General features: G+C 37.8%; 1 protein-coding gene across 1 annotated transcript in view; it reads right to left on the bottom strand.

Moving 5' to 3' along the window:
* Positions 1-27,015, bottom strand: part of LOC139118174 (long-chain fatty acid transport protein 6-like) — a 34,798-nt gene that overhangs the window by 4,513 nt on the left and 3,270 nt on the right. The window contains exons 4-8 of the mRNA XM_070681468.1: positions 26,813-26,937; positions 22,042-22,225; positions 11,367-11,468; positions 9,870-10,059; positions 8,768-8,865 (exon numbers count right to left, since the gene is read on the bottom strand). Coding sequence (XP_070537569.1) covers positions 8,768-8,865; positions 9,870-10,059; positions 11,367-11,468; positions 22,042-22,225; positions 26,813-26,937 — 699 coding nt within the window. The remainder of the gene's footprint in view (positions 1-8,767; positions 8,866-9,869; positions 10,060-11,366; positions 11,469-22,041; positions 22,226-26,812; positions 26,938-27,015) is intronic.

The raw sequence follows: 27,015 nt of genomic DNA, 5'->3' as shown, positions 1-27,015 counted from the left end.
CCTTGATCAGGACACATTTAATTCCCTCAGAAAAGACAACCTCATAGCACTGGCAAATTTCCTTAAAGTAGATGTCAAAAGATCTATGCGCAAGCGGGAAATACAGTACCACATTGCAAAACATTTAGTTAATTTAGGCCAATTTGAGGAATCCACCTTGAAAGATTATGAGCCCGAGTCTACCTTTGAACTAAGAAAATTAGAATTAGAAATTCAGGCAGATTTGGAGCTTAAAAAATTGGCATTAGAAAAAGAAAAAATACAAATGCAATTACAAATGAAAGAAAAAGAATTGCAAATGGAAGAAAGACAGAAGAAAAAGAAAGGCAGGAAAGATTAGAAATGGAAGAAAGACAGAAAGAGGGAATTGGAAATGAAAGAAAAAGAATTGCAAATGGAAGAAAGACAAAGGGAGAAAGAAAGAGAGGAAAAAGAAAAGGAAAGAGAATTAGCTGAACACCGACTGCAGTTAGAAATGAGACGTTTAGAGCTTGGAAAGTCAGGAAAATTCTTCCCTTCAGACAATTTTGACATCACTAAGCATTTCAGGTTAGTTCCCCCTTTCCAAGAAAAGGATGTTGATAAATATTTCCTTCATTTTGAGAAAATTGCTCAGAGTCTGAATTGGCCTAAGGAGTCCTGGTCTATGCTTTTGCAGAGTGCTTTGGTGGGTAAAGCCAGAGAAATTTACATTCAGTTGTCAGTAGAGCAGGCTTCAGATTATGATCTGTGAAGGAATTAATTCTCAAGGGTTATGAGTTGGTGCCTGAAGCTTACCGTCAGAAATTTAGGGATTGTGAGAAGGTGAAAGATCAAACTTACGTTGAATTTGCTCGAACAAAAGAACAACTGTTTGATCGTTGGTGTTCTCGGAAAAGGTCAGTCAGAATTATGACAAATTACGACAACTTGTTTTGATTGAGGAATTTAAAAGTGCATCCGGAGTGACATCAAGACGTTTATCAATGAACAAAAGGCAGATACATTAGAGGTTGCTGCACGTTTGGCCGATGATTATTCATTGACCCACAAATCTTCCTTTCTCAACAAACCATCCCAGTCCTTTTCACACAGAAACAATGCAGGTAAATTTAACTCGTCCTTTTCATCCAAAAATTTTTCAAAGGAGAGTAGAAAATCAAATGACAACAGTTCACAGAATTCAAGTAACACTTCCACATCATCAGATCCCAAGTCTCAATCTCCTTCTGACAAACAGTTCGGTACACTTTCTTGTAATTATTGTAAGAAAGACGGCCATTTAATGTCAGAGTGTTTCAAATTGAAAAGAAAACGTGAAGGTCAAAGTAGTCAAAGTGGATCTAAGCCCACCGGCTTTATTTCTTCATCAACTCAATTAGAGTCTAATAATGTGTGCAACACATTTTCTGAGGTTAAACCCCTCTTATCCCCAATAATGAGGTCAAGGTCAATTCTTCTCAAGATAGCATTATGGGTATTTTCGAACCATTTATTCATGATGGTTTTATATCACTTTCTAGTGAATTCTCTTCCGCTACCCCTGTCAAAATTTTAAGAGATACCGGGGCTTCCCAGTCTCTTTTGTTGCAGATACCCTGCCGTTTTCTGAAAAGTCATTTTCAGGTTCTAAAGTTCTTATTAAGGGGGTAGATTGTAATGACTACATTCCTGTTCCTCTCCATAATGTCTATTTGTCTTCGGACTTTGTTTCTGGACCTGTGGCTTTAGGTATTAGGCCTTTTTTGCCTTTCGAAGGGATTCACCTTCTTCTTGGAAACGACCTTGCTGGGGACAAGGTCATCACTAATCCACTTGTGACTGATAATCCTAGTTTAGATCAAAATCAGAGCCAATAGAGGAAGACATCCCCGGCCTTTTCCCATCATGTGCCATTACTCGAGCCATGTCAAAGAAAACTTCTGAGAATCAAATACTCTCAAAAATAATGTCACAGATGTTGACTTAAATGACACCTTTCTCAGTCAGGTGTTTGACACGGAGCATTCCGTTATCCCTCGTGGATTTGAAACTTCCAGTAAAACTTCTGCTGACCAAAGTCAGACATTTTCTAGATCAAATCTCATTGCAGAACAACACAAAGACCCAGATATTTTGTCTTTGTTTGACAGGGTAGATGATGAAGATAAAACTTCAGATAGCTCTGTTTCCTATTATACAAAGTCTGGTATTCTCATGCGTAAATGGAGACCTCCAGATGTCTTGGTTGATGACGACTGGGCTATAAAACATCAAATTGTGGTTCCAAAGCCCTATCGTGCTGAAATATTGCGCCTGGCCCATGAAACGCCCTGGGCTGGTCATTTGGGAGTAAGGAAAACTTATCATAAAATTCTCAGTCACTTTTATTGGCCTAATCTCAGGCAGGATGTAGCACATTTCTGTAAAACTTGTCACACATGTCAAATGGTAGGAAAGCCAAATCAGACCATTCCAAAGGCCCCTTTACAGCCAATTCCTGCATTTCAAGAACCATTTAGTAGGATACTAATAGACTGTGTTGGGCCCCTACCAAAAACAAGATCAGGAAATGAGTACATGTTGACAATTATGTGTACATCAACTCGGTTCCCCGAAGCCATACCACTGAGAAATATAAAGACAAAGACTATAGTGAAAGCTTTAGTCAAATTTTTCACTTATTTGGCTTCCCTAAATGTGTCCAGTCCGATCAAGGCTCCAACTTTATGTCTGGAATTTTCAACAAGTAATGGATCAGCTAGGCATTAAACAGTATAGGTCATCCGCCTATCATCCAGAAAGTCAGGGTGCTCTTGAGCGATTTCATCAAACTTTGAAAAACATGATTAGGACCTACTGTTTTGACACAGAGAAGCAGTGGGATGAAGGAATTCATTTTCTGCTCTTTGCTGTTAGAGAGTCAATTCAAGAGTCTCTTGGTTTTAGCCCATTTGAGCTTGTATTTGGACATACAGTCCGTGGCCCACTTAAGCTCGTTAAAGAGAAATTCCTATCAGACGATGATGATTGTCTGAATATTTTGCAATATGTGTCAGATTTCGTACAAAACTCTCTAAAGCATGTGAATTAGCCAGAGAAAATCTTGAGTCATCTCAGCAGTCAATGAAAATCAAATATGATAAAAGCACTTCAAAACGGAAGTTTGAACCAGGTCAAAAAGTTCTTGTTCTACTTCCGGTTCCTGGCAAACCACTCCATGCTCGTTACTTTGGGCCATATCTAATTGATAAGAAATTGAGTGATTTAAATTACATCATAATAACACCTGACAGGCGAAAACAAAAACAGCTATGTCACATAAATATGCTTAAGCCATATTTGGATAGGGATAATCCTACTAAAACAAGCCTGTCAGTACAGTCAGTTCTGGTCATTATGAAGATAATGATACTGAAACTGACTCGAGTGAAAATACTCTAAACTCAAAGCTGGGCTCGGTCAAGCTTCAGAACTCAGAAATCCTGGAGAAGCTGGAGTCTACAAAGTTGGCACACCTCCAGCCAGAACAACAACAACAGGTGAAAGAACTGCTCCACGAATATAAACACCTGTTTCAAGATGTTCCAACGAGGACAAACGTCATCTATCACGACGTTGATGTTGGGGACAGTAAGCCTGTAAAACAACATCCATACAGACTGAATCCAACAAAAGCGAAATATCTCCAGGAAGAAGTCAAATACCTGCTGGACAATGACTTTATTGAACCCAGTAAAAGTAACTGGAGTTCGCCGTGCATACTTGTTCCCAAATCAGACCACAGTTATCGTATGTGCACGGACTTTAGGAAGGTCAACACTTTAACAAAGACAGACACTTTCCCAATCCCGAGGATTGATGACTGCATCGACCGAGTGGGAAAAGCCAAGTATGTGACAAAATTGACCTACTGAAGGGATGTTGGCAAGTCCCTCTGACGGATCGTGCTCGTGAAATATCCGCCTTTGTTACACCAGACGGATTGTTCCAGTACAAGGTGATGCCATTTGGAATGAAGAACTCTCCGGCAACGTTCCAACGGATGATCAACGACGTCATATCCGGGCTAGACGGGTGTGCAGCCTACGTTGACGACGTCGTCCTGTATAGTGACACCTGGGAGGAACACATCAAGCTCATGCGGAAGTTCTTTGAGAGACTGAGCAAAGCAATGTTGACTGTCAACCTTGCCAAATCTGAGTTTGGTTGGGCGAGGGTAACTTACCTCGGACATACTGTAGGACAGGGTGAGGTAAAACCTGTTGATGCCAAAATCAGTGCCATTTCAAGTTTCCCCATACCAAATTGCAAACGACAACTGATGCGCTTTCTCGGTATGGCTGGTTCCTACAGAAAATTCTGTCCAAATTTCTCCACAATTACTGAGCCTTTGACTAACTTACTTAACAAGAAAGTAAAGTTTGTTTGGTCAGAGCAATGCCAACAGGCATTTGATACACTTAAAGCCATACTTCAAATTGCCCCAGTGTTGTCTGCACCGGATTTCACTTGCCATTCAAATTAGCTGTGGATGCTAGTGATACGGCTGCTGGTGCTGTTTTATTGCAAGAGGATAGCCATGGTATAGATCATCCTGTTTGCTATTTTTCACGCAAATTTAACAAATCCCAGAGAAACTACTCTACAATTGAAAAAGAGTGTTTATCTTTGATATTAGCTTTACATCATTTTGAAGTTTATGTTACTTCTTCAAATCAGTCAATAGTGGTTTATATTGATCACAATCCTCTTGTTTTTCTGCAGAAATTTAGAGGCAAAAATCAGAGATTGCTAAGATGGAGTTTAATGTTACAGGAGTTTAATCTTGACATTAGACATATCAAAGGCAGAGACAATTTAATTGCAGACTGTCTCTCTCGTATTTAGAAATTATTGTTGTTCACTTTCAAGAAATTTTATTGTGTTCACTTTCAAGAAATTTTACTTTAGAGTAAAACAAAATTTGAGTACTTAAATCCTTTTCAAGATTACATTTGTAAAAGAAAGATTTTTCTTTGAAAAATTTTCTTTTTTGAAGAGGGGGTGTGTATGTAGGTCATTTCCCCACACTCATCATGACCTGAGTTCAATTAGTCTAGAACATTCTCAAGGTCACTGCCCTTGATGACCTCACAACCTTGAATTCAATTAGTCATGTTTGGAATGTTCTGGAAAGTTGATTAGTTGTGTAAGGGAGATAATTTTAGAACAGTAATTAGCATGTCAATAAAAGTTCTAGATTGTTCTTATATGCCTTTATAAAAGGGACGTGCTCAGTTTCCAGTCAGACTTTTGGGATCGTGTCTCTTGTGTGTTACTAAACTCCAGCAGTAGTCATTCTCAAGACTTTTCAAGACCTTCACTGCCAACGCTGGATTTATACTGTGGACTTTGTGCAGCTTCAAGCCTGCAAGCCAAAGGACTGTTCATTCATCCGACTGACTGTTACAACTCTGAGACTGGAGCTTTGCCGTCCCAGCTGAGATAAGTAGTCTGTACACTTTTAAGCTTGTACTCTATCCCTGACTTAGCAATTAGTTTTATTTTCGTAATAAATTTTGTTTAAAACGTTAACTGCTGAGTTCACCCTTTTGTTCGTTTTCTCTGCACGTAACAAAAGAGCGGGCAAATATTCATTATATCAGCGATTTCTTTGTAGATCTGAGTAAGCCCGACTTCCTAAGGGACTGGTCAGTTTCTTCAGCCGGGGGGGGGCGGTGGATTCATGGGGGGGGGGGGTCACCCTGTTTTTGACTTTGGTGATAGGGGGGGTCATCATGTTTTTGAAATGCCCAATAGGGGGGGTCAGTGTGTTTTTGAATTTTGACACAGGCTCATCATTGCCTAAAATGCTAGTGTCAGCCACAAATTTCATCATTCAGTTGTATTTTTTGGCGCGCCCTTCGGGCGCGTAACTTTAATAATCAGTCATATTTTTCAGCACGCCCAACTTTAACATATCAAGCATACATACATCAGAGATATCTGTATGTTCAATATTTTTCAGCGTGCTCTTCGAGCGCATTACTTTAGTATATCAGACATTATTCAGCATGCCCTTCAGGTGCATGACTTTAATATACAAGGCATATATATCAGAGATATCAGGGTGTTTCATATTTTTCGGCGCGCCCTTCGGGCGCCATACTTTAATAAATCAGAGATATCTTGATGTTGCTATGTGAAATTGTACCATTATGAAATCTGCATTTCATATGAAAAGGATGACAAATTCCTGATACTTTTCTGTTCTCTCTATGAGAATTCAGTATGAGAAAGCAACATGCACAAATATTTCACAATATATATTTGATACAGTGACTTATTTTAGAGATAGAAAAATGACAAGATATCTTTCCTTCTCATTGATGCAATTATTTCCTTTGCTTCACAGGTTTTCTGTAGAAAGATGCTTTTTTATGAACAAAATAACAGTTAAAAAAGGCAGTTTTTGTCATTATTAGCTGTGCTTTTATGGTTTCAATGTTACAAGAAAAGGTCCTCCCAGACACTGTACACATCAGATTTGGCTAAAAAAGCTCTCTATGGCTCCTCAGGAGATTTAATTGGATGGTTGGCAAGTCTTAACACCCATCAAAGTTTTTGATTCACTGCTTTTTCCTCTTTGATATTAATGATTGACATCCATTTCTGTACAACAGTTCAGGACATTGGTTAAGCATAGAAAGTGTGAAATACATTCACAGCTCATTCAAAATACAGCTCATTCAAAATGTACTGTATTCAAACTTAAGATTGACACTTTGAAATTCCTATCTTACAACTGACATGTCAACAATTTCATTAAAACATAGAATGACTATTTAAAATATAAATATATGTAAAATGTAAAATATAATATACGTATATATATATATATATATTATATATATATATCCACCTTTTGTTTTACCTATGTCGCGCGCCGGGGGGGGGGGTCACCCTGTTTTCGAAATTTGGAATAGGGGGGGGTCACCCTGTTTTCAAAATTTGGAATAGGGGGGGTCAGCCACTTTTTGACGTCGGCAAAAAATAATCCACCGCCCCCCCCAGGCCGAAGAAACTGACCAGTCCCTAAGTTCGACACCAGCTTCGAAAAATAGACGACACTATAATAGATTTGTCAAATCGCGAATAAATATTTGCCGATACATATCGGAGATTTTGCAACCTTAAAGATCTGGCCAAGCTCGACTTACACGGTAACACATACAATCAGTCAATCATTCCGTATCATTCACGAACCAAAAATTTATTTAAGCGACTGAGATAGAAAACTCTGTTTTAGAAACGTAGCGTTGAAGGATCACAGGGTCACTCAGTCTCTCCAATCCAGTTCGGGGTCTGTACAAGCACAGTGACTCCCTCCGCTGAATCATACACAAAACGCAAACAACCAAGATATGAACGATGTTTTGAGATGCTTTCTAATTATTACATATCTTGGTTCAAATTTGCGACATTACTTTCATTTAAGGTAAAGGGCGACGAATTCGGACGCGCACGCGCTTTAGAACGTTTCTGCGCAGATTTAACTGCAGCCTGCCGCAAATGGGTTATTTTGTAGCGCATGTATTTAACATCACCTGTCATTGTTGAAATTGCGCTTTTACCTTATTTTTGACCCAGTCTCTGAGAAATACATGTGACCTTTAACCTTGTCATTTTTGATCCCCTAGTAAGCTGGTTTTTATTCAATATGAGCGCAAAATTAACATTTCTCTCCCATTTACATGGCGCATATTACCCATTCACCTGGAGATATTGTAACAAGTAGGGCGGTGACACCTTTTATTAAAAGTTTAAACTAAATGGTATTATGTCAGGATTTTATTCGCCAAGTTTGGTCAAAATGACACCATTCAAAGCGACAGGAAGAAAGTTCGAAAATTATGTAGTGATATAATTTCGATATCGTCATTTTGTAATCGATACTTATGTTAAAATTTCTTTACAAACATCATGAAAACTATACATGCGATAGATATGGATCTTAATGCTTGGTATTTATTAAAATTAACTCATTTGCTAAGCGTTTTATAATTGCTTTCTTTAGTTTAAGTGAATTATATCATTTTTATTTATTTCTAACGACGCCATTTTAACGTCCGTTTCCATGGAAACGAGCATGGTGACCCCCATTTTTTATTTCATTTTTACACTTGCACAACTTCCAAGAATATTTGTGCAACGTTTCAAGAAAATGACATCACAACCTAATTTTGACGTAATTCGTAATACTTCACCTTAAGGTAGTACGAGCCTCGATAGTGAGAAACTTAAACGTTTGACCATACTATCTTCAAGGACAGTTTCAAACGCACTCTTACCAATCGAGAATAGTACCATGGATTACCATGCAAATTTTGGTACTAGAAATACAATTACTAAACATTTACCAATATTCGATATTCAGTATGACCACCATCTCTGTGATTGGTCTACGGGAAATAACTCTGTTTTCGTCTTTAATAAAATTAAGTCATGGAAACTTTAAATACTCCGATTGCTTCAATATGACCCCAACAAGCGGTGGACAAGTAAATTGCTAAGTCCAAATATCTGACCGTGTAGTGTATTCTGATTTATAACGCTCTGCTTTTTGCATTGAGCACTGTAATTTCCCTCGAGGACATCTGTATACTTCGATATATCTATATCTATCTATCTATATATATATATATATATATATATATATATATATACAATATGGATACGGATATATGGATAGGTAGATAGATTGAGAGAGAGAGAGAGAGAGAGAGAGAGAGAGAGAGAGAGAGAGAGAGAGAGAGAGAGAGCATACCTGGAATTTGAATTCCGTAGACGTTTGCCTCTTGGATAGCTGGATGAGATCCAATAATGTCAGCCACTTCTGTGGTTGAAACGTTTTCGCCCTTCCACCTGTTGCGATTCAGACAAATTAACATATACCAATCTCCGTAAAACATTGTAAGAATTGAGTTTGGTTTGATACATAACTTTTTGATCATGTGTGACTGAGAATTGTGCCCTGCTTGTTGTGAATTCAGTGATTTCACCCTCGGATTCTAACTCATGGTGTACCGCGCCTAGTCACCAAGCGATAACATCAGTCAATAGAGAATAGTTCAATATCGATCATATTTCACAACAAACAATACTATCAACTACTTGCAGTACAATTGGCTGTTCAAATCAAACAGAACGATACCTGTAATGTTTGCCATCATCTATAATGTTGCTTGTAACAGAGAGCACCATTATTGTTCGTTAAGAAACTCATTTCAGCCTAAAAGTCACTACTGAAGAACATTTACCTACAAAATGCGCAGATATAGCAAGTTTTGTCGGCGAAAATGTTTAATAGTTTAACCCTAGACTGCCATGAGAAGTGAATTGATATTATTGAGTGAAATCCCAATATCACTTTTTAGTGTTCACATCAGAACTTTTCAAACACCCTATTCTGATCAAGTACCAATTGTCAAACACATGTAAAAACACAGTTGAGTATCATAAAAATTCTTGTTCATAGTTTTCTCATAAACTTTTTACATAAACTTTTTACATCCCATTTCAAGCAAAGTACATCTACATCAAGTATCAAATATATAAAATGTACAGATATAGCTAGTTTTGTAGGAGAAAATTTTGCCCGATATTATAATCGCCAGTATTATAATTTGATATTTTTTCGACGAAGCACTATATCGGCCACATCTTCGCTTCTAACAACTACGCAAAAAATGGTTAACCTCCCAAAAAGGCATGCGTGAAATTTCATGACCCTTCAAAAAAGCTTGCGCGTAAAATTTGCGACCATCTCAAAAAACACCGCCCCGCCTCTAATTTCTGTCCAGCTCCTTATAGCCTCGCAAGAGCTCGTAATCTTTAATGCAGCACAATAAATGGCATCACGGGCGTACCTGAATGTGTCGCCGATTCTGTCAACAAAATACAGATAGTAGTCTTTGTTCAGTACCATAAGGTCACCCATGTTACTGTAAAGGTCGCCATCCTTGAAAGCATTTCTGATAAGCCTTTTTTCGGTCAATTTCTTTTCACTGTAACCATCATAATGGCCTCTGACAGGAGAGAGCAGCAAGCCAGGCTCACCTGTGTTTGAAAAACAGGTATAGAGTTTCTTACTTGCAAAGTATAATCGATGTGTTCTACGCCGAAACACTAATCATGCAGCTAGCTAATAACCACAACATTTCATTGGGAATGAGCTTCCAAAGAAGAATACTGCTGTAACTGGTCATGTGATCGGACAATTCACATTATGTTACCTCAACCAGATTCTCCCCTATACGTACTATTGACATAAACAATCACGGCCGTGGTGAAAACTTCACTTTGATATTTCGATTTTCATAAACTTAATGCAGTTCACATCTGCCATGTTACTTTATTAATATAACTCCGGGCCGGGCTGAAAAAATGGTAATCAGCAGAATTCAATTGGACTTTCGTGCCAGTTCTAACCACATAGTAATATGCACGTAAAAATTTAGGGAGCTTTGGTTTTTTTACGGGGGGGGGGGTCGGTGGAACTTGAGCGACCAATGAAACGTTAAAAAGCGACTCCCCTCCAAATCAAATTTCTAAAATTTGACTGACTCCCTATTCATCAATTGTAAAATGTGACCCCCCCGCAAAAAAACCCATCAGATTTGATTCATTAACCCTTCGCGCCCTTGGCTGAAAAATTTGACCCTTCAAAAGTGTTTGCAAGAAAAAAAGTAACCCACCCCAATTTTCATGCACACTAATATCAATAATCAAGAGTCTATAAATACACAGATTTAGCTAGTTTTGTATTTACAAAAAATTATTCATAGCTTCTCATAGACTACTCGTAGATTATGTATAGAGGACCAAGCAACATTTCGGTGAAATTCCAAAGTCAAATTTTTTTCTATAACTCCATACAAACCTTTGTAAAATTTGACTCCCCTTCCAATCATTGATTGTAAAATTTGACCCCTAAAACGGTTTCGTAAAAGTCAACCCCCCATAATTTCCACCGACCCCCCTCCCTATAAAAAACGAATGCTCCCTTAGTGAACGACGCAAACACGTTTCTCGGCAATGCGGAAAGGGCATTGCCACAAATAGCCGCCTTCTTCCAACAAACTGTCAGTTTCTTAATGAAAATATCCTTTTTCTGACAACATGATTGTCATAACAATCAACTACAGGTATGTAGTATATTACCCAATCATCATTTAAACCTCTACGGGCAATTTTGTTTTGGAAAGAGAAAGTGTTGAAATTCGGAATTTATAGACGATCGACTGTCTTGAAATAACAACCACTTTAGGGCATTACAGGGACTTCTGTACTGTGAATGTATAGTACATCCGCTCCAATCACTGGTATCATTGAAATAAGGTAACTTTGTTGTCAGACAAACTCACCGATACCGACTGGTATGCACCATCCGTTTTTGTCACGTAAGGGTAAAGCCGTTTCAAAGTCATATTTAACTAACTGAAAACCAAGAGAGCGCTGAAATGAAGATACAAATAGAAAGTATGTTCAGTAGTGTCAGGATGCCACCTTATAGAGAGACATACCCGAATCCCCGGTTCTAGCATTAGGTCGAATTAACATTGAATATTTACATGGTGTAGGTTTACTCTTTTTCATCGAAATGTTCATCAAACTGTTAAATGTGCTCTTTGATAAAGATGATTAACAACCGGCCCCTTTAAAAAGTAATTCTCCGAGCATTCCCTTCGATCTTATTACGTGTACCCCAATAGCAGTGTTGTACTGTAGAACAACCTTTTTTGCTTCCTGGTCCCTTTTCTCTTATTGTATATTTCTGCGACTTCATATGTTGATAAAAGTCCGAAAGGTTTCGCATGTGATGAATGAAATCGGGGCGGCCCTTCTCTCTGGCCGTCATAATTGGTCAGTTACTGTCGCTTAGTAACAGCCTAGGTTGTGGTCATTGAGAGACCATACTATTATTACTTTTAAAATCTCATATGTATTTGGTAAGGTCCAGAAATGATATCCAGAGAGGCTGTTCAGATTCATCACCATTTTCAGGTTTAGTTCGTGTTGATTTCGGCCAGAAATCATTTTAGTACTATAATAAGCCTTATTGGCATTATTTTAGTCTATGTACAGATATATGGAGACTAAGTCGGCCAGACTTATGTAAAAAATTGATACAATGACGCGACGCAGCGACATACTGGATTTATACAATGTATATGTAAAATTCACTTCTCAGGACATTCATGATTACTATCATATTTTATCTTTTTCAATTATCTCACTTCCAATCTTCTCGGCGAGATTAATATTTGATCGACACCTGCATATGATTCGTCCAAACTTTTTATATTTTGTAAACTTTTGCTAGTATGTCCAAGGTCTCAGCGTTTGGCTATTTTTGTGAAAATGTAATTTATCCTCTCTTTATAAAGATAAAGATTTAGCTGAGCGCTTTTGACTGTTGAGTTTTCGCAAAATGACTTGGTGCCGTAGTTGTGAGTTCGAATCTGATCACGATCACGAATTTACCGAATGGTGTATTTGAGTACATCGACTTTGACAGTTCATATGCGGATCAAACGTGTTATTGAGACACTGACTATCGCATATCGGACATGTCACACCTTGTGTTTACTCGTTAGTGTCGAATGTAAACTCTGACCTACGTACACTTAAGGTAGAACGCGTCTCGGCGACAGATAGCCGGACTTTAAAATTTCTACAGTTCTTTTATGGTCTACCACTTGTAGGGAGGGGGGGGGGGGGGGCTCATTTTAAAGTTCACCGGCATAGTTATCCGAAACTCCAAAATTTAATTCCACCCCCGATACAGTTAGCACAAGAATGGCGGCCATTTTCAATTTCAAATATCGCTAAATGAGTACTTTGTTCCAAAATTTGCACGGTGACCCCGATTTTTATTGTTGATTAAGAGAATGGTTGAAAGTTTCGTGAGGAAAATTTGAGCAAAAGTTTAAGTCTTTCGCCATCTACCTTAAAGCAGCCCCATTCCTTCGTCAGTGCGGCACCAGCCAGCATTAAAGTCTGCAAGTATGACGTCATCGACTTCAGACGTTAGTTCTCTTTCTCACAGCAAGTTGCTAGCAATAAAAGACTAGGCTAGGCACATGCTTCTCTGACACTCATATCACTTTGGCCATGGTCGTCCTTGTTGCTACAGTATACTACTGATGCAATGCTAATGGACTGTGTCTGAGTTGCGCCAATGTGCAAAGTTGGTGTGGCCAGAATCAGTCCTTAGTTTAACACCCATTTCTCAAATAAGCAGACTAGGAGCTGAACTGTAGCGTGCTTCACCGGTTCCAACAACATCAATCAATATCTCGATGAAAGCTGTAGATCTTTACCGGGTTCTTTACTTGCTATATTTTTACTTAGTTTTGTCGAAATAAAATGTAGTTTTTAGACAAGTTTAAGTAATAATATTTGTCTCCGCTCGTTTCCAACTGTCCCCGAGTACTCCAGCTTTCTTTACTTTTCATTTGGTTTGGATCAATTTCGACAAATTGACCAGGCCTACCTCCTGGCCAACTTGAAGCAAGTCTTAGATCCTTCAGGGCGATTTTCAGATTTGATTAGAGTTTAGTCAGCACCGGCTTGTGCATTCTAAAATTAAATGATCTTTTCGTAACTTTTTTTTAAAAAAATAGCGCGTCAATACCATAAACTTTGTACACATCACTGTAAGGTCTTGGCAAGAGGAGACTTGGATGATTTCTACAATTAAAAACTCTTCGCATGATTGAGGTATTCTGCCATACTTCATCTAACGTAGTATTTATTTTGCAAAAGCTTGAAATACGATTCATCAAATTTGCAATCGATGTGACGAGTAGGCAATAGGCGGATTGCAGAAGGAAGTTTGTCAAAAATTGGTCACAAATCGAGAAACTTTAATTTACATATTGCAAACTTCAAAAAGCCATTACGTCATCAATATCTGCTCTGACAACAAACGGGCAGATTGTCAACCGAACACCACAAATATTGTCCTACACCTTCTGTGCACGATGTCACCATGGTTCAATATGAACAATTGATAGTTAAAGGTATACTGTCACCTGAATACCAAGGAACGCCCCTTTGACAATATATGGGCATATTTAGATTACAGGTGACTGTATACCTGTAAACGAAAGATCATTGCTCAGTGAGAGAAACCAATAAGCGTATAACATCGGATCGTCCTCATTTTCGACAGATATTTGATGAGAACGTAGAAGAGCGGAACACTTTTCTGCTCCACTATCTATGATATGAGAATGGCCTATGGTATTCAATTATGGTGGCATATTCATACTTCGCACTGGTACCTGCCTTTATAGTCGGGTCGGAAGGTAGGGTTCCCATGCACCCCATGGATGTATTTTTTTAACCCACATTTTTGTAATCCTTAGGTCTATATTTAATGAATTTTGATGTTCCCAAAATCAAATCGTGTCCCATGGGGTTCATTTGGCGCCATCTTTGCCGCCATCTTGCCGCCATCTTGGATTTCAACAATGGGGTAGGGGTCACGTATCTACCGCTCGACGGAAACAGAAACAATAAAATACTATAAACGTTACATTTTTAGAAAGCCAAGATCATGGCCTTTCATTGATATATAACTTAATAGGGATTAATTAATATTCGAACGTCGATTAGACTTTATATCGGCCATTGGCCGTAAATCGTAAAATTTGCTAAATTCACACCCAATAATTAAGTTCCCGTTCCTCCAAACAATTTTTCATAAGGTATTTATATATTTTTTGGAAGAACTGAGTGTAATAAACAAGAAAAACAACATTAAAAGTATGTGTCTTGAGATTTAGTGGGTGCATGAGCTTGTTTTCTTATTACGCGGTATGCCACATATCCGTGTGTAACATAAGGGGTAGGGGTAATGTTTCCTTTCTGTTTCGAATCATGAATGATGAAACCATAACATGTTACATTTTTGAAAGTGCTGCATCAGACCTTTCTAAAAATATATAGATTTATGGGGTAAAATTGTATATTTAAAGTTACAAAGCTTAAACCTTTCGGTTTGTGTCGATTTCAAGTGATTTTTTAAGAACGAAATTACAACATATGGGGTAGGGGTAATGTTTCACTTTCTGCCTCGAATCATGAATTACGAAACCATATAAGTGTTACACTGTTTGAAAGCTCTGAAATGGGCCTTTCCAAACATGTATAGTTTTATTGGGAAAAGTCCATATTTGAAACTTACAAAGCTTATGCCTTTCAGCTTGTGTCAATTTTAAGTGATTTTTTAAGAACGAAATTACAACATATGGGGTAGGGGTAATGTTTCCCTTTCTGCCTCGAACCATGAATTATGAAACCATATAAATCTTATACTATTAAAAAGCTCTGAAATTGACCTTTCCAAACATGTATAGTTTTATTGGGAAAAGTCCGTATTTGAAAGTTACAAAGCTTAAACCTTTCAGTTTGTGTCAATTTTAAGTCATTTTTTTAAACAAAATTTTAATATAAGGGGTAGGGGTAATGTTTCCCGTTCTGCCTTGAACCATGAATTATGAAACAATATAAATGTTATACCGTTTGAAAGCTCTGAAATGGGCCTTTCCAAACATGTATAGTTTTATTGGGAAAAGTCCATATTTTAAAGTTACAAAGCTTATGCCTTTCAGTTTGTGTCAATTTTAAGTGATTTTTTAAACAAAATTATAATATAAGGGGTAGGGGTAATGTTTCCCGTTCTGTCTTGAACCATGAATTATGAAACCATATAAATGTTATACTGTTTGAAAGCTCTGAAATTGGCCTTTCCAAACATGTATAGTTATATCGGGGAAAATTGCATATTTGAAAGTTACAAAGCTTAAGCCGTTCAGTTTGTGTCAATTTTAAGTCATTTTTAAGAACGAAATTACAACATATGGGGTAGGGGTAATGTTTCCCTTTCTGCCTCGAACCATGAATTATGAAACCATATAAATTTTATACTATTTGAAAGCTCTGAAATTGGCCTTTCCAAACATGTATAGTTTTATTGGGAAAAGTCCATATTTTAAAGTTACAAGCTTATGCCTTTCAGTTTGTGTCAATTTTAAGTGATTTTTTAAACAAAATTATAATATAAGGGGTAGGGGTAATGTTTCCCGTTCTGCCTTGAACCATGAATCATGAAACCATATAAATGTTATACTGTTTGAAAATTCTGAAATTGGCCTTTCCAAACATGTGTAGTTTCATTGGGGAAAGTTGCATATTTGAAAGTTACAAAGCTTAAGCCGTTCAGTTTGTGTCAATTTTAAGTGATTTTTGAACAATATGCACAAAACAGTTAGTCCGTTGGCCAGGTATCGAAATCATCCCCTCTAAGGCATTTTACCCACTATGATTTTCTGTTAGCTAGTATTCTCAGCTGTCATAATCTGCTTATTTTCCATTTAACTGATGGTGTGTGAGAGTGTAACGACTTGTTTGTGAAGGGCTGTCACGCCCTCAGTAGTAAAATAGGAATGGGTTAGGGGTAACATATTTACCGCTAGTCGGAAACAAAAACAAAAAAGTACCATAAACAATACATTCTTAGAAAGCCCAGATAATCCCCTTACCATTGGTATACAACTAAATGGGGATAAATCGATATTCAAACATCGATTAGATTTTATATCGGACATGAAATGTAAATTGTAAAATTTGCTTAATTTCAAACCCAATAATTAAGTTCATGTTCCTCCAAACAATTTTACAAGGTATCATATATCATTTGAAAGAACTTAATGCAATAGAGAAGTAAAAACATTAAAAGAGTGTATCTTCTTGAGACTTATGGGGTGCGTCGATTGTTTACCTAATATATGGTATGCCGTACATCCCTCTATAATTTACATTTAAGGGATAGGGGTATGGGTAATGTTTCCTCTCCTACCAAACGCAGCGAATAAGGAAGCCACATAAATATCAATCTCTGAAACACTAACGCAGTTGTTTTGCCAACAAGATATGGCTTGATGGGGTAAACTAAAAAATTATGCAGTGACAATGCCTAAACTCAAAAGTTTGTGTTACTTTACTGAAATTTACTTGTTAAAAGGAACTTAGAAAAATACTCTATAGACATTAAATAGCACTAAAAAGCTAAAATGGTGGTTAATAAAAGACGTTTTACTCATTTCAATAACTCAAATTAGGGAAAGAAAGTTAACAGCTATAATATGTCAAAAAATATATATTCCAAACCCACAAACACTAAATTGGATGTCATAGTCGTCATGCAAAGTTGATATGACAGCAGCAACAATCAATCCCTTTTCTTTAATTGTATCGCGAGAGATATATAAGCAATAAAGCACCACTTTGAAAGGATACCACACGGTTTCGACCGGTAAACAACATATACGCACGAACTTCAGTCGTGTGTATAAGGAGTGAAATGGTCAAAACCGAGCTCGAGTGGTGTACCCAACTTATAGAGGTTGTTTATCGCTATATTATATCAGTATATTGAAACTTGTGATGAAAATACAAACAATGTGAAAGAAACCCACTTTGGAGATAGGAATGGCCACAACTTTACAGTATATAGTTAATACATGCACAGTCACGTGACCGTCTGGGCAAATCAGAGCTCACTCTTAATAGTGTTACTTTTAATACCACACGGGAACACGAGAGAATCTTTTATCGCTGAAAACCAATCACCATTAATCCACAATATAGCTTCTCCATAATAAGATAAGATGGATCGACACTTTACCTTCCTAACCAGAAAACAAGAGATCATAACCAATTTTTCGAAATTATTTTACAACGCAGGACACTATATACTCCCAATGTGGATTACATTTTCGACTGGGTACTAAAATTCAATAGCAAAATAATACTGGAACTAAAACCCGAAAAGCCAAATGTCGCAGAACGCATTCAAATTACGCAACTAAATAGTAAACAGAAGGCGAACAAACACTCTCTACACCAAGCAATAAGAAGGCGAGACAAACCTCAGAAAATGACTAAAAAGGCTTATATTCCCATCGACACCTCAATGTTTAAAATGCCTTGTGAGTGAATCTATCATTAGTTTCTTATCATGGATGACATTTAAACCAATGTTAGACCCTGACGTCTTTGAAGCAAGACCCTACAAACGGACGTTTTAGGGTCAATGCTTGAAGATACCATTCCCACCAGCATGATCGAATCAGAGAGACTAGATTGATCTAACTTTCGAGCTAGATCAGCCACCAGCAGCTGAGAAAAAATAAGTCAACATAATCATCAGAGTCAAGCGAGCTAGACAACGGCTTCACACATTATACTCCACAGAGAGGACATTCTTACACAATTCACAAAAAGCGTTCAAAAGCTTCGTTAAAGGCATTGTTCGCGATCCCAGGGACGGGCATGGCTGGTTGCGTGGCAAATGCAAAATGTTAGTCATGCTGAATCAAGGTGTAATCAAGTAATAGCTTATTTATAGATTGGGAAAATCCTAATCCTGATAGTAATGATGGAATATAAACTTTGTGAAAAGTTGAGAAAATTTGCCACTTCTTTGATTTGTATGTTTTACATTCCATGTTGTACTAGCCTGTACTATACATGAACAGTCAATACATCCGGCAAGTATTCTGTGCTGTTCTTTTATAGTTAGGTCCCCGCATTCCGAGATAAGTCTTTCTATAGTGTCAACCATTCTCTTCGATTACTGTAATCTACTCCAATAAATTCCCATTTAACTCATTTGTATGATTACAGGGAAGCCTAAGCCTATCTCTAACAATCTAAGATTTGAGATATTTGACAACAATATATGCAATTTTCATATTTTTCATAGGCCTAAATAACACACAGAAGAAAGTCATACTCAATGTTTTGTCCAATTGAAAGTCAAATTTTCACTGAAACAAGTAGAGGTGGCCATCTGTAAGCCAAACGAGAATTAATATTAGCAAAGATGGATATTAATTAAGCCTTTCCCATTTCCGATCCCAGTTACTCATACAACGGGGTATAAGCGAAAGCCAAGAGTATCGAATGTGTTGAAACCTAAGTGGCCCCTATTCAGTACCACGTAGCCTACAGGTACACCTTAAAGAATACTTACCAGGCCAAAATACCGAGTGTTGAATTCCTTCAAAAGTGGCAACACCTGGAAAGACACTGCGGCAACCAATTTATCACCCTGATCTCTAACTATTTACCTCTACACCCAATAAAGCACCGGGACTCAAGACAGTTGTACATCACAAACTTAAGAGAGCGATCGAAGACACTCGCTACACAGAACGCAGGATGGAAGGCTGCAAAGACGATTCTTCAAAAAGGAAAAAAAAAGAAGCTAAAAACAACACAAACATTCACAGCAACGACGACAGGTCGGGTTTTCTTCCTATACTACGGTACAAAACCAAACCAAAGGGTCTTTCAAAGGCCACCGCACTTCCTTAAAGCCCGGCTCGAAATGGACTGGGATCATGATTAGTGCCAAGTTTAGTTGGGCGTTTTGGGGCATGGCTCTGCATAATGAGTCTGTTGGTAACGGTTGCGATCATTCGCATTATCTGCGGATCTGTGTGCTCTCAGATCACGCTCAGGCTCGGACTAATATAGATACGTACAGCCTTCGTTTCGAGGTTCGTTTCAGTCATGCCATGGCAAATACTCGAAATAAAAAAGAAAGGAAAACTATCAACTTAATCAAACAAGAGTTTGCTTGAATGAATTTACCGAAGTTTCATGCCATATCAACGTTCGTTATGTGAATGATTCAGCTGCTGACCGCCATGTACATACGGAATATTGGCGCCATCTAAAGTCGAATAATTATCAAAAAAGTAAAAAGCTTATATCTGGGCTTTCTAAGAATGTATTGTTTATGGTACTTTTTTGTTTTTGTTTCCGACTAGCTGTAAATATGTTACCCCAACCCATTCCTATTTTACTACAGAGGGCGTGACAGCCCTTCACAAACAAGTCGTTACACTGTCAACACCATCAGTTAAATGGAAAATAAGCAGATTATGACAGCTGAGAATACTAGCTAACAGAAAATCATAGTGGGTAAAATGCCTTAGAGGGGATGATTTCGATACCTGGCCAACGGACTAACTGTTTTGTGCATATTGTTCAAAAAATCACTTAAAATTGACACAAACTGAAAGGCTTAAGCTTTGTAACTTTCAAATATGCAACTTTCCCCAATAAAACTACACATGTTGGAAAGGCCAATTCAGAATTTTCAAACAGTATAACATTTATATGGTTTCATGATTCATGGCTCAAGGCAGAACGGGAAACATTACCCCTACCCCTTATATTATAATTTTGTTTAAAAAATCACTTAAAATTGACACAAACTGAAAGGCATAAGCTTGTGACTTTAAAATATGGACTTTTCCCAATAAAACTATACATGTTTGGAAGGCCAATTTCAGAGCTTCCAAACGGTATAAAATTTATATGGTTTCATAATTCATGGTTCGAGGCAGAAAGGGAAACATTACCCCTACCCCATATGTTGTAATTTCCTTCTTAAAAATGACTTAAAATTGACACAAACTGAACGGCTTAAGCTTTGTAACTTTCAAATATGCAACTTTCCCCGATATAACTATACATGTTTGGAAAGGCCAATTTCAGAGCTTTCAAACAGTATAACATTTATATGGTTTCATAATTCATGGTTCAAGACAGAACGGGAAACATTACCCCTACCCCTTATATTATAATTCTGTTTAAAAAATCACTTAAAATTGACACAAACTGAAAGGCATAAGCTTTGTAACTTTAAAATATGGACTTTTCCCAATAAAACTATACATGTTTGGAAAGGCCCATTTCAGAGCTTTCAAACGGTATAACATTTATATTGTTTCATAATTCATGGTTCAAGGCAGAACGGGAAACATTACCCCTACCCCTTATATTAAATTTTGTTTAAAAAAATCACTTAAAATTGACACAAACTGAAAGGCATAAGCTTTGTAACTTTCAAATATGGACTTTCCCCAATAAAACTATACATGTTTGGAAAGGCCCATTTCAGAGCTTTCAAACAGTATAACATTTATATGGTTTCATAATTCATGGTTCGAGGCAGAAAGGGAAACATTACCCCTACCCCATATGTTGTAATTTCGTTCTTAAAAAATCACTTAAAATTGACACAAACTGAAAGGCATAAGCTTTGTAACTTTAAAATATGGACTTTTCCCAATAAAACTATACATGTTTGGAAAGGCCCATTTCAGAGCTTTCAAACAGTGTAACACTTATATGGTTTCGTAATTCATGATTCGAGGCAGAAAGTGAAACATTACCCCTACCCCATATGTTGTAATTTCGTTCTTAAAAAATCACTTGAAATCGACACAAACCGAAAGGTTTAAGCTTTGTAACTTTTAAATATACAATTTTACCCCATAAATCTATATATTTTTAGAAAGGTCTGATGCAGCACTTTCAAAAAATGTAACATTGTTATGGTTTCATCATTCATGATTCGAAACAGAAAGGGAAACATTACCCCTACCCCTTATGTTACACACGGATATGTGGCATACCGCGTAATAAGAAAACAAGCTCATGCACCCACTAAATCTCAAGACACATACTTTTAATGTTGTTTTTCTTGTTTATTGCGCTCAGTTCTTCCAAAAAATATATAAATACCTTATGAAAAATTGTTTGGAGGAACGGGAACTTAACTATTGGGTGTGAAATTTAGCAAATTTTACGATTTACGGCCAATGGCCGATATAAAGTCTAATCGACGTTCGAATATTAATTAATCCCTATTAAGTTATATATCAATGAAAAGGCCATGATCTTGGCTTTCTAAAAATGTAACGTTTATAGTTTTATTGTTTCTGTTTCCGTCGAGCGGTAGATACGTGACCCCTACCCCATTGTTGAAATCCAAGATGGCGGCCAAGATGGCGGCAAAGATGGCGCCAAATGAACCCCATGGGACACGATTTGATTTTGGGAACATCAAAATTCATTAAATATAGACCCTAAGGATTACAAAAATGTAGGTTAAAAAATACATCCATGGGGTGCATGGGAACCCTACCTTCCGACTAGACTATTAGAAACGGTGAAATTTTCCAACCACAGCCGGTGTATTATCGCTGTTCATTGTGAAGAAACCTCCTTCTGTACAGCCGTAAAACTCGGCGATAGTTGGAATGGAGTAGCGACGTCTGAATTTTGTCCAGATATCTTGACGGAGTCCATTTCCTATAGCAATTCTTATGGAATGATTCTTGTCTTCCGGTGTCTGAAAGTAGGCAAACAACACAATGGCACAAGATTAGTCGATTGGATGGCAATCATAGTCAAGTTAAATACCTTCGTATCAGCTTAGACCATAGTATCGGGAGCTCTAGGAACCTCACTCATACTCGTAGGTAACTTATAGGGAGCGTTTACTTATTATGACCGGGTGGGCTGGCAAAATCCAGGTTGGGGGTCATCTGAAATTAGAAAACTGCAAAGGGGAGGTTTATCTTTTTTCAAACGGCACAGAGGGTATCACTTGCTTTTCGAACATTTCCACCCTATCAAAAAGCCTTGTTTCAGTGTACAAAAAGACATTCCGGGAAATAAAGGTTATTCTCCGTATGGTTTCTTTCGCTAAAGTCTTATTACATTTTTGTCTTTGCAAGTCTATACAGGCTTGTTTTACCACAGCTTTTACCAGCACAGTGGGAATGTCAGATTATTGGTATGCTGTGGCTGAGGTAGTGCAAGCTATGAGACATGGCTTAGCATGTACCATATACATTAGACTGTCGACAATCCCCTATGCCCTTTCTGTCTCTTATTGGTATAGTCTCTCACACACACGACGGTGAAGGGAATCAAAAGCGAGCCGCGACTATCGTCAATGTTAGCTATGGAAACGCAGCTATATCTGTGGCGGGTTAGCGTGCGTCTATGAAGGTCATCAAAGGTCACCCCCGGGGTTGACCTTTGATGACCTGCATAGACGCACCCCGCCAAAGATAGCTCCGTTTCCACAGCTAGGTCAACGTATGCTTTCGGAATGCCCAGCTGGCGCCTTCGCCGCTCCCACGCTTGCGATTCCCCCCTCCCCCACCGTTGTATGTGCGAGAGCCTACACCAGTAAGAGACAGGTAAGGCATAGGGGACTGTCGACAGTCAACATATATATGGACCCGTAAATAAACCAAAAAAACAACAACAAAAACAAAAACAACAAAAAAACACATGATACTTGACACAACTTAAGTTATTTTTACTCCATGATGGATCTGCATTGCAGTGAGATCTATTTAGGATAATGCATGTAGGACACGATACTTCAGTTTCAAGAGTAACAACCTCTTAGAAATTTTGGAAATGTTTACCTATGAGACATGGCTTAGCTTATACATTTTGCACTGGGACCATCTAATAGAAAATATGTTAAACTTGACACAAATTATTTGTACTCCACGTTGATCCTTAATAAAAGAAAATCTATTAAAGAAAACACATTTATTCAACTACACCTTTATGAAGTTTCAATTTCGATAGTCTTAAAATAAAAATGTTGAAGGTGTTAACCTATGAGACTCAGCTTAGTCTGTACATCATACATTGAAGGCCATATGACACAAAACATACGATCGTTGACATAGATTATATTTACTCCATGATGAATTTGTATCAATGTAAGGTTTATTTAGGATAATACGTATTTTCAACTCTATTTGTTTGAAGTGTCAATATCAACAGCCTTCAAATAACGTTTGGGAACCGTTACCTATGAGACGTAGCTCATAAGTCAAGACCTTATGCATTGGAAGTCATATGACACGAAATATACAATAGTTGACACAGATTAAATTTTATCCATGTTGGATTTTGGATAATATAGTTAGTACACTGTGTTCCTTTGAAGTTTCAATGTAAATGGGGAGTACTTGCCTATGGGATATGGCTTAGCCTACACCCTATTTTTGGGCCAACATTGTGCAAACAAGTCACAGTTGATTCAAATTATTTTTACTCTATGGTGGACATTTATTATAATATGTCATTTGAAGTTGTAATATGAACAGCCTCATATTAAATATGCGAAACCCAACAAGCTGTGTTTAGTCTGACTAATAAACGTTATAAAACTACACAAAACATATGATGGTCTTCATGTTCTTGAAATACAGGAATATGTACAGATAGGTGCAATGTCATTTAAATCTACATTAAAATAGACTATAAACAAATATATCCACAGACTGATTCCACATCTCATGATGCTCTTTGCCACATAGTTGAAGGCTTTAGTAACTGTATCTTTTGACCATTGTTTTTTAGTTTTTGTAGCATGTGCCAGCAACAATTTCTAGGTGTATTAGCCACAGCAGTGTTGTCCTTAGAAACCGGGTGCCGGGTAAATAACCCGGCTGTTTTGCATTTTTCCGGCTACTTTTAACGTAATTAGATTATTTTTAGACCTGTAATTTCGGTATTGCACTGCCAGCTATTAGACGGCACACGTACTATTAGCAGTTTCGCGACCCCTTTCCCCTGCATGGAACTGCACAAACATAAAACAGTTTCTAAATATCCGTTTGTGGCTTTTTGAGCCCGATCTTTTATTTGTTAAATAGTGTGATTGGCTGATGGACGCGCCTATTGTGTTGTCTTTGTTACGAGCAGTGTAATTGGTTTGATTAGTATGAAGGTCATCTTAGGTCATTTTTTAACGATGGCGTCAAAAAGAAATGTGGCGTCGGCCACTGGCACCTTGCCGATGGAATATTTTTTCCCGAAGAAAGCCCGTTCGAAAGGTATACTTGATTCCAAAAATATATTTAGTTTATATATGAAAAACTTCAATTTCGCTGAATTTGTGAGAAAAAAGCGCCGAAAAGATGTGATTTTGATCGACGATTCGAAGTTCATGAGACTGCAGCTAGTTTTCCGCCGCCGCGCTGGCTGCCAACGTCACGGTCACTAAGCTTACGGGTATGATCTTCTCAACAAATCAAGTTATTCTCATAGCAATACCGACGCATTTTCTAGATTTAAAAAAAATGAGCTAGAACTGATTTTTTTGAGAAGCAACTGTTGATTTGAATGGGTATTTTTTTTCATTGATTTTTTTTACGTACTAGAATCCACGGTCACAGGCATGTGTGTTGCCGACCGTTGCCGACCGGCGCATCATCGTCACGGCTCACGGCTTCACCGTGGCGCTGATCCCCTGTTGCTTAAGACAACAGGACAATACGTCGTGGATTCCGGCATGGGTTCAATTTCACTGCGCCTCTCCACGTTCTCCATGTTGGGTTGCCCGATAGTGTATTTCGATGGACCCTCTGAATCATTTTTTTTCACGGACTCGTGGAGCAAATTTGAAAGAAAATAGAGTTGTTTCCTTCCGACGCCATGCTGCATATCTGCTTTGATCAAATTTGGGGACAGCGAGACGCGATGATCGTGCGCGGTTTGCATTTAATTTGTTGCAACATTTCTGTCAATCACTCACTTTTTGTCATAAGTTTCAGAAACTATCGCTCGCCTGAAAATTAGCGACGTAGTAAGTTCATAGGCACAGCTGACATGGTAACGTGCCTCTGACTCGACGATGCCGATTTTTCAGACTACACTCAGAGAATCCGAAACTTTCCACACAAAATGAGTGATTGACAGAAATGTTGCAACAAATTTAATGTCAAGCCGGCACTCATCTTGTCTGGTTGTCGCCTAAGCTCAGTCGCGGAGAGTGCTTTTGCAAACATTTTACTATTATCGTTTGCGTATAGAAAACTCATAGAGACTCAATCCAGTGCGTAATATTATTACGCATTGGATCGACTCGCTACGCATTTTTTCATTGTTATGAGTTTTCTATATACGCATTTTTTTCGTAAATGCGAACACTGTTACAGTGAATTATCTTATCGATGTTCTTTTTAACAAAAGCGAATGTGTTTTGATTAGAATAGAATGAGTTTGATGGTTTTGGGGAAACTACTATGTGGTAATGAAGAATGGGAAATGAGCAATGAAATGAGCAGACAGCGGGTGATTTAAGATTAAATGTTACATCTTCACTGCAAATAAAACCATAAGTGTGTCATAAATAATACAAACAAAACAAAATCATGTTTGTTTGTTTTGTTGTATATGAGCCACGTCTAAGACACACAACAAAAGTACTGTTTCAGTCTCAGCTAAATGTCACCTCAGATGCCACCAGAGAACACCATTTCCACTCCAAAATTTCATTTTTCGCCTTGCGAGAGGGGGGACTCTCGCGCTCTCCCCCCCTCGTTCGCTACGCTCACTCGCCGCTCGGTCGCTTCGCTCCCTCGCAGTCCACCCGTCTACTTTCTTAAATTACCCGGCTACTTTTAAATGTAAGGACAACACTGGCCACAACGCATTACCATACCCTGTATCCTGTGTTGTTAGTGTTGAAAATAAAATTAAGGTCAAGACTTCAATTTTAGTTTTCAACAATAGAAATTATTGCACATTACACACTGAAAAGTTGCACAGACACTTCTGGGTATTTGAAAAAGCTATAGGAAGAAGATCAAGAAACTGTAGTTACTTGAAAGAACAAATTAAAGTACAAAAAATCATCAAAAATTATAGCCACTGTAGTTTCTACACAAGGAACAAATATATTGAAACATCAAAATATTAAAAAATTCCTCTGGCAATTGACGAGGCAGGGTAGTAAAATTTTAATAAATCTTCTAAGGGTCATCTTTTTTAGTATGTGGGGGATTTCTGTTATTTTAACGAATACGCAGGAAGAATTTTCCGGCACAGCCCTGGATATAATAATTGAATGCTCCTGCATGCGTATGAATCTGTATTGAGCGAATAAAATATTTCTTACCTCGGGTAAACTCAGCAGGTACCGGCAAACCTCGCCGATATACAGGAGGATGGTTGCTTTGTGACGTCTACAGTCATCCCAACAGTTATGAACGGAAAACTTCTTCGCAAGAATTACTGTTAAACCTATTGTAAAATGACGAATTCAAATATTAATAAACATGCGAAAATAAAAGCACGGTTTTGAGTTTAGTGTCGACATTG

Source organism: Ptychodera flava, chromosome 19 (assembly GCF_041260155.1).
Source record: "Ptychodera flava strain L36383 chromosome 19, AS_Pfla_20210202, whole genome shotgun sequence".
Classification (NCBI taxonomy): Eukaryota; Metazoa; Hemichordata; class Enteropneusta; family Ptychoderidae; genus Ptychodera; species Ptychodera flava.
The sequence above is the reverse complement of the archived record's forward strand: the minus strand, read 5'-3'. Positions and strand labels throughout refer to the sequence as shown.